The 9,202-nt window shown below is 32.9% G+C and overlaps 1 protein-coding gene across 2 annotated transcripts; it reads left to right on the top strand.

Annotated features, from left to right (window-relative positions):
- The first annotated feature begins 2,782 nt into the window (after positions 1–2,782).
- On the top strand, positions 2,783–8,995 carry LOC107873407 (homeobox-leucine zipper protein ANTHOCYANINLESS 2). 2 transcript variants are annotated; one of them, XM_016720256.2, is made up of 9 exons: positions 2,783–3,733; positions 3,841–4,061; positions 4,161–4,278; positions 4,379–5,062; positions 5,183–5,284; positions 5,377–5,589; positions 6,925–7,099; positions 7,246–7,613; positions 8,102–8,995. In XM_016720256.2, the coding sequence occupies exons 1-9, from the start codon at positions 3,512–3,514 to the stop codon at positions 8,504–8,506; spliced, it is 2,508 nt and encodes an 835-aa protein (XP_016575742.2). In that variant the 5' UTR covers positions 2,783–3,511; the 3' UTR covers positions 8,507–8,995. The 2 variants fall into 2 exon arrangements, with proteins under 2 accessions (XP_016575742.2, XP_047252031.1); XM_047396075.1 differs by having other exon boundaries at positions 3,591–3,733; positions 3,848–4,061.
- Positions 8,996–9,202: the final 207 nt, after the last annotated feature.

A 9,202-nucleotide genomic window follows, 5' to 3' on the forward strand; every position in this document is an offset into this window, starting at 1 on the left:
TGTTCTATTCGACTTTTGAATAAATCATTAAGCATCATCATTGTTAATTTCCTTGAATTGGCACATTCATTAGGAAAGGGCTGAAATTTATGGAAGCATTCCGATTTGACACAAATAAAATCATTGGTTGAAAATCTAGTACAATATATAGTAGACGTGTTCGTTTAGCCTTCTAAATAAATAGGCAATTCAGCGTCTTTTTTATTTATCTACTTGACTTGATATGTTCATTAGGAAGGGCTAGAATTCATGAAAGGATTCGGACTTGACAAGATGGAATGATAGGTTAAAGGTCTAATACAATATATAGCAGACGTGTTTGTTTCGACTTCCTAACTATTTTCCTTGACAAATTAATTAGGACGGGTATCGAAATGTTCATGAAATGGACGTGAAAAGGCCCAAACTAGAAGCACAAGTCCATCTGTAGTTGGACCCGAGATCTATTTCGTGTTTCATTTTTGTTTTTTTGATTTTTTACGACACTTTTTGGTAATCTAATTTTACTTGTTTAATTTGAAGATTAAAAATTAATTTATTAATAACAATAATATATTTCGTGTATTCCTACACATTGAGGTTTAAGGAGTACAAAGTGTATGTAGTCCGTATCTGTTTTCGATAGATCCTCGACTCAAGATAAAATTCAGTCCAAAAAGAAATGTGACACGGTTACAAAAGATAATAAATAGTAATACTACAACAATAGTATCAAAATAATACTATCATAAAATAATACTACACGCAATCTCAAACAACATAAGTCACCAAGAGTTCAAGAATCAAGAAAACTACAACCATAACACTTCGATTATTAATAAGAACAACTCAAAAGATAATTTATCATTTTGTCTATCTTATTTTAATTATTAAATAAATAATATTCATTTGTCAATATTTAGATGATTATATAATTAATAGAAATAATATAGTAGAATTATCTTTTTATTTATTATATTTTTTAAAAAAAAAAATATCAAGTCAAATATAGACAAGTAAAGTCAAGAGAGAGTTGAGTGGGAATACGATGATGAAGGGCTAAGCTTAAATTCAATTCTCCCTTTCACACAAAAGTCAAATTGGTCAATGTCTAAACAAAATCTTAATGGAAAGAAATAAGTAAAAAATTAAGGAAAAAAGAATCTTTTCTAAAAAAAATATATATTTTTCCCAATATTTGTGTTCATTTTCCTATTTTAAAATTAATCCAGTGATGAAAGAAAAAGGAGAGAGAAACTCATTGACTCATTAACCCCTTGTTTCTAGCATTAAATTTGTCATTTTACTTTAATTAATTTACGTAATTTTCATGTAAATTTCAGATCCCAACATAAAAAGAAAATGAAATAATTTTGTGTATGTAAAACAAAAGAAAACACTTGGGATTTGAATAAACTACTGTTACTATTGTCTTCACTTTGTCATTTTCTTCTTCTTTTTGAGTAAAATTTACTATTTTATTTAGAGTAAAAAAGTTTAGCTTTTTACAGTAAAAAAGTTTAGCTTTTAGAAAAATCAAAGATAAAAGAGGTTATCATATACTTCCGTCATATTTTATTTGTCTCAAATTTTTTAATTTGATATTTCATTTTATTTATTTTTTTTTTTACTTATTAAGACAAGATAATTTTTTTTTTATATTTTACTTTTTATATTAATTAATTTTTTTTTAAAATTAAAATATAAATATTATTTAATAGGGGTACTATAATAAATTAAGTATGTTATTTATTATTTTTCTTAATAATTATGATATTTCAATTTGAAACGAATAAAATAAGACGAAGAGAGTATAATTTTAACAGTGTTCACAAAGATAACAAGATAAAAACAAAGGTGGGTGAAAGAGTCAACCAAACCTTTTTTGCGCTCTTTTGGAAGTTTGTATATGTAAGGCTTTCGATGACTCCACAATTTTGCCTATTATCTTCACCTTTTTCTTTTTCTTAATTTCTGTTTTTTTTTTTAGTTTTCACCGTCTTATATTAATTATTCACCTTATTATTAATAATTTATCTTTATTAAAAGAAAAATTATTTTTACTTGTTATTTTTAATATATTAATAAAATATAATTTTTTTTTAATATTTTATTTTTAACATCAATTGTTTACTTCTCAAATTATTTTTCAAAAATTAAACATTAATTGATAAGAAAAATATGATAAATAATAATGTCAATTATTTTTTTTTTTAATAAATATGTCAATTCTAGATGCTAGAAGTAAAAATGAACGGAATACTTGTTCGTTTATTAAGGTCCCCGTTTGATCATGAAAATCATAATTTTTTGAAATTAAAGTTTGAGTTGTATTTGATCATGGGTATAAATTAGAGTTGTTTTTAAAATTTTATGATAGAAGTATGAGCGAAAAAAGTGAACAAGTAAAATTTGTTTTGACTTTTCCAAATATAATTTTGAAATTGTATTTAGAATTTATATGGCTAAATGTATCTTATTTTCACCTTTTTAACAAAAGTGAAATAATTTTTTGAAAAGAAAAAATAATTTTCATAACTCAAAGTCAATGAAATATTCCCTTCGTTTCGGAATAAGTGAATTGTTGGAATATTTATTGGTGTTTCAAAATAAATGAATCATTAATTTTTTTTTCAAATTTACCCTTATTATTTTGAAAATCAATTAACTTTTGAAAAAAATATTACAAGGTTAACTTTTATTTTTTGGATAAAAATGAAAAATTATGTTAAATTTATGTTTTTAATATTTTTTTATTAATATACATATCAAAATTTAATAATTCATTTATTATAAAATAGAGGAATTATTTATTATAGCTGCTTTGAAAATAAAGTGAAAACTAATATGAGACGGAGAGAGAGAGTACTGTTCCTGCCCCTCCCATTTCCTTTTTCTCTCTCGTCTCTTCTATTGTCTTTGCAGAACTGATAAAACAAAGCCTTTTTAGCTTCTTTTCTCTCACTTCCTTTTCTGTGTTTTTTGTTTTTTTAAAGGTATCAAAAGTCAAGCATGCAGAAAATACATATAAACAGAACAGAAAAATGCCCTCAAACTTAGGGTTTTTGCTTGCTTAAACCATTCTTTTAATCTTCTTATGCTGTTATATTTGCAGCAAAGATTGGTTTAAACAAAACACAAAAAAAGGTCCCCCTTTCTTTTCTTTTTTTTTTTTAATCAAGGGAGAGAAAAGGAATTTTAATTTGTGCTGTTATTTAAGGGAAGTTCGTATAGAGAAGAGAAAGGAAAGTAGTAGTAGTAAAGAAGAGCACAAGTAAAGGTTTTTTTTTATTGCTTTCTTTCCTTCTCTCTTTTCTCTCAGAGAGTAAAAATTAGAGAGGAAGTTGGAGACATTTGGATTCGTCCTCGTGTCTCCTCTACCTCTCATAATTTTTTTCTCCTCTTTCTTCTCTTGATTATTGCTGATTTTTAGCTCAAAAAGATTACACTGAATCTTTCATCTTTCATATATATACACACATATATATAAATAAAAGCTAAGTGTTTTTTGAGACTTTGTTGGTTTATTTTCATGAATTTTGGGGGGTTTCTTGATAATAATTCTGGTGGTGGAGGTGCAAGAATTGTTGCTGATACACCATTCAATAACAATAGCAGCAGCGGCAACAATAAAAGCAGTAACAACAACAACAACGATAACAATATGCCCACTGGTGCAATTTCTCAACCAAGACTTCTTCCTCAATCTCTTGCCAAGACTATGTTCAACTCCCCTGGACTTTCTCTTGCTCTTGTAAGCCAAATTAAAAGAAAAAATTGAATTTTTATTTCTTCTTTTTAGCAGTTTGTTTCTGCAAGTTTATGTGACACCCTTTTGAGTACTTTTGTTATTGGTGGCAGCAAACAGGGATGGAAGGGCAAAATGATGTAACAAGAATGGGTGAAGCATATGAGGGAAATAACAGTGTTGGTAGAAGGAGTAGAGAAGAAGAACCAGACAGTAGATCTGGAAGTGATAACTTAGAAGGTGCATCGGGTGATGAACAAGATGCTGCCGACAAACCACCAAGGAAGAAAAGATACCACCGACACACTCCTCAGCAAATCCAAGAACTTGAATCGTAATCATTATCCTTTTTTCAATGAAAAATAATGATCTTTTTTTTTTGTATAATCCTAACCTTTTTTTTTTTTTCAACTTTTATGTTTTTTTTTTTTAGTCTGTTTAAGGAGTGTCCTCATCCTGATGAGAAACAAAGGTTGGAGTTAAGCAAAAGGCTTTGCTTGGAGACTAGGCAAGTTAAGTTTTGGTTCCAAAATCGCAGAACTCAGATGAAGGTAATACCGATACTTAAAAAGATTCAATTTTTATGGCTTTAAAAGGTTCTTCTTTGTTAGGGGGTTGGTTTATGTTTTTTGTGAATCTTGATTGCACCAGACTCAACTGGAACGCCATGAGAATTCGATACTAAGGCAAGAGAACGATAAGCTTCGTGCAGAAAACATGTCTATAAGAGAGGCAATGAGAAATCCAATTTGTACTAATTGTGGTGGTCCAGCAATGATTGGTGAAATATCTCTAGAGGAGCAACATCTTAGAATTGAAAATGCTAGGCTGAAAGATGAATTGGATCGAGTTTGTGCACTTGCTGGCAAGTTTTTGGGTCGACCCATTTCATCTTTGGTTACCTCTATGCCTCCACCAATGCCTAATTCAAGTTTGGAACTTGGAGTTGGAAGTAATGGATTTGGTGGTTTGAGTAATGTACCAACATCACTCCCCTTAGCTCCACCTGATTTTGGAGTTGGGATTTCAGCTTCTATGCCAGTGGTGCCTTCAACTAGGCAAACAAGTGGAATTGAGAGATCACTTGAAAGATCTATGTATCTTGAACTTGCTTTGGCTGCTATGGATGAATTGGTAAAAATGGCACAAACTGATGAGCCTCTTTGGTTCAGGAGCATGGAAGGTGCTAGAGAAGTACTAAACCAAGAAGAGTACATGAGAACATTTACTCCTTGCATTGGTATGAGACCAAACACTTTTGTTTCTGAGGCTTCCAGGGAGACAGGCATGGTAATAATCAATAGTTTGGCTCTTGTTGAGACATTAATGGACTCTGTAAGTACTTTCTTGCTTGCACTTTCAGGCATCTAATCCTATAAATAGTCTTGTCAGTGATGATACATGAAGAGTCATAAATCTTCATTTTCTGATGATTAGCTTTAAAAATTTTAACAGAATAAATGGGCAGAAATGTTTCCTTGCCTAATTGCTAGAACCTCAACAACTGATGTAATATCAAGTGGTATGGGTGGAACCAGAAATGGTGCACTTCAGCTGGTAAAAGCAAAATGCACTTCTTTTTTTAAATCCTACAAATCCCATTAGCCTTTTCAATGTGAAATATGAATTTTCGTGATTATTATTTACAGATGCATGCTGAGCTCCAAGTACTTTCACCATTAGTACCAATTAGAGAGGTCAATTTCCTGCGTTTCTGCAAGCAACATGCTGAAGGTGTCTGGGCTGTTGTTGATGTGTCTATTGATACCATCCGTGAAACTTCTGCTGCACCGACATTTCAAAGTTGCAGAAGGCTTCCTTCTGGCTGTGTAGTCCAAGATATGCCTAATGGCTATAGCAAAGTAATTTCTCCTTCCTTACAAACTCCTCTATTCTTTTTACTTTTACAAATGCGGTTTAGAATCAGCTTGTGCATACATCAATTATTTCTTGTACATGTATTCGGTAACTCTATTCAATGCGAGTACATCCATGCGTAGCTGTTTTTTGCTCTTTTGTGCTTAATGAATTTGGTTGAGCAAACTACTAATTTTTAGTTCAAGACATTGAATTGGATTTTCCGCCTAGATTAGATTTTCAAAATGACTAAGCTTTAGGATCTCTTGGTTATTATATTGATTTTGTCCAAAACCAAAACTATCAGATTATTGAACCTGATAAGATGCTGATTGTAGGGGACAGAAGATTATTATAAAGTCATCAAATTTCAGCAACTTCCTGCTTAAGATGAGCTTAATAATAATATTGTATGTTACACCGTACGTGGGGAAAATCGAGGTTAAGGGTGATTAATTTAATTTAATAAATTGAATAGAAGTCTCCATTACTTCTATTTTTGCGCCTTGGGACACATTAATTTCATATGATGATTCAGAAAGAAGAAGGAAAATAAATACTATTTGAAACATTGGTTAAATTAAACAATGTATTTGATGTTTCTATTCCAATCTCTGATGCTGTCTCGATCAGTCCCCCGTGTCTATAATTAATTCATCTAACTGTGTATTATCTGGTTCCAGCCTTGTGATGTGTTTGTTTTTTATACTACTAGTATAAGGACTTTTTAGTCAAACAACAAGACTGACTACATTATTTTGTTTTCACGTGAGTATCTATAAGGTCTAAAGCTTTGTGGTACGTTTCTCAATGTTTCAAAACCTAACCTCGTGCCTTCAAATTTGCAAAATAATGGTGACAACTTGTATTTTTATGACTTCCAATTTTAGGGTTCTAGGTTCTATCATGTCTCTCCTTGGACCTAACTTTGCTAGAAACCATTTCCAAGATTTGTCCTGTTGCATCACTAAAACTTCATTTTCTATTTTGCATTTCCCATTAAGTAATGTACTCTTTTTTCTTTGGTATATCATGTTTGGATTAGAAAAATATCCTAATACCAATAAATTAGTTGACGTTATTCGCCAATTAAAATTTTTAATTAATTCGTCACAATTAACTTTGCTTAGGAGTTGGTATTATACACCTAAGGGAAAAATACTCATGTCATCCCTAATTTCAAATATAGATAGTAGATGAATGAAAATTTAGGCACCCATTGATTGACTGACCAATTGTAAATCATCTAGTTGGATTTTTCTCCTCCTTTGTGATTATTATGCCTCAACTCGAAGCCAAGTTAGGATCGGCTATATAAATTCTCACCGTCAATTATGTAGGTTACATGGGTAGAACATGCCGAATATGATGAGGGCGCGAATCACCATCTTTACCGGCAGTTGATCAGTGCTGGCATGGGCTTTGGTGCACAAAGATGGGTGGCCACCCTCCAACGCCAGTGTGAATGCCTTGCAATCCTCATGTCATCCACGGTGACCTCCAGGGATTACACTGGTACTATAGATACTTCAATGTTAAATCATAAAATCTAATTTAGTGCCATTGTTCAATGAATCAACCCAAATCATGTGACTAGCTAGTCCCCTTACATTTTCTGTGACCAAATTTGAATTTTAATAAGTTAAAAAAATCACATGCAGCAATAACTCCAAGTGGAAGGAGGAGCATGTTGAAGCTAGCACAACGCATGACAAACAACTTTTGTGCTGGTGTTTGTGCTTCAACGGTACACAAGTGGAACAAACTTTGTGCAGGTAATGTAGATGAAGATGTCCGTGTTATGACCCGAAAGAGCGTCGATGACCCTGGTGAGCCACCGGGCATCGTCTTGAGCGCTGCTACTTCCGTTTGGCTGCCCGTTTCCCCACAAAGGCTCTTCGATTTTCTCCGCGACGAACGCCTCCGCAGCGAATGGGATATCTTATCCAACGGTGGTCCTATGCAAGAAATGGCTCATATTGCCAAAGGCCAAGACCACGGCAACTGTGTCTCCCTCCTCCGTGCTAGTGTAATTTCTTTAACCCTTTTATCATTTTTTTAAGTAAAATATAAATTTAATTTTGAATGGATAGAAAAAAATAGAATGAGAAGATGATAATGCATGGCGATTTATATATGAATGCATGTACAAAGATTGATTGATTTTTTTGCAGGTGTGGGGTTCATTTTCCTTTAGATGAAAAAAAAATTGGGATTGAATAGGACAAATTAGTGGTGATTTGGAAGTATCTCGAAAGGACCATATTATTGCAGATCTATAGTTTTTAACTTTGTTGTATCTTTTGTAAATTTATAAAAAGTCAAAGCACATGACCCTTGTTACCTTTTTATGGTCAGCCTTACCATGATATCACCCTTTTAAGCTTTTACATGAAAAGTCATAGTCTTTGGTTGACTCATTTTTTAACACTTGCAACAGAAATTGACGTATTATACTACCACACAATGGCATTTGCGTAAATATTTTAACAACCAAGGGTGGTTTTTTTCTCACAGGCGATGAACGCCAATCAGAGCAGCATGTTGATACTTCAAGAGACATGCATCGACGCAGCTGGGGCGCTTGTTGTATACGCGCCAGTTGATATCCCGGCAATGCATGTGGTGATGAACGGTGGAGATTCTGCTTACGTGGCTCTGCTTCCATCGGGATTCTCAATTGTACCCGACGGCCCAGGATCTCGTGGGTCAAGTACTGGTAATTGTGGGTCCAATGGGCCTCCTTCATGTAATGGGGGCCCAGATCAAAGGATTAGTGGGTCACTCTTGACAGTAGCCTTCCAGATATTGGTGAATAGCCTACCAACAGCAAAGCTCACTGTGGAATCAGTGGAAACAGTCAATAATCTTATTTCATGCACTGTTCAGAAGATTAAAGGAGCCCTACATTGTGAAAGCTAAATTGGAAAACACTTGCCACAGGGATGCAATCATATCCTTTTTTTTTTCTTTTTTTTAAAAAAAAATTTATAATATATATAGTTTAACTAGTCGGGAAAAGGGGCTATTGAGTCGCGTTGACTAGGAGGGCTAAAGTCAAGATCTCGGGCTGAATTGGAAGCTGAGTCAAGAACGAACCTCGTTGCTTGGTGGTAAGGGCCAGGTTGTAAATTTGGCCCTTAACACCAAGCAAAGGGGATGGTTCGGGTATTGACTCAGGAACGAATACCATTTGGTTTCAAAATATGGAAATTTCAGTTTGGGCAACACAGTGTGACAGCAATATGTCAATTTCAGCAGCTATGGTTTGTTTTGATAACAATTTGTAGTTGTTTGTTGGAGAGTCATAATGGCTCTTTTGTTTAATTTAGTATGGTGGGGGACTAATCAACTCTTGTACGTTATCTTTATTGTGACTTCTTTATCTTTGACCCTCTTTCTCATGTTTAATTTCTTTGCCATTACGATCTAGGTTCACATGCATTTGATCACAAGTGAATGTTTGTTATCTTAACCTTTTGCTGTTGAAAGTGGTAATATAATATCTTTCTCAATATTTATGTTCAATTTATCTTTGAAACCATTTATATTAAGTGTGTAAACAAGTGTTCTTCATTGTTGGGAGTCCGGAACCAAAATATGCCATGAAACTAATGA

The sequence above is a fragment of the Capsicum annuum genome, chromosome 1 (assembly GCF_002878395.1).
Source record: "Capsicum annuum cultivar UCD-10X-F1 chromosome 1, UCD10Xv1.1, whole genome shotgun sequence".
In the NCBI taxonomy this organism is placed as follows: domain Eukaryota; kingdom Viridiplantae; phylum Streptophyta; class Magnoliopsida; order Solanales; family Solanaceae; genus Capsicum; species Capsicum annuum.

Bases quoted from the DNA above. Each gene is read 5' to 3' on its own strand.
- LOC107873407 (XM_016720256.2), top strand. From the start codon at position 3,512: ATGAATTTTGGGGGGTTTCTTGATAATAATTCTGGTGGTGGAGGTGCA. The intron at 4,279-4,378 runs GTAATACCGATA...TGATTGCACCAG, and splicing joins ATCGCAGAACTCAGATGAAG to ACTCAACTGGAACGCCATGA. The intron at 7,614-8,101 runs GTAATTTCTTTA...TTTTTCTCACAG, and splicing joins TCTCCCTCCTCCGTGCTAGT to GCGATGAACGCCAATCAGAG.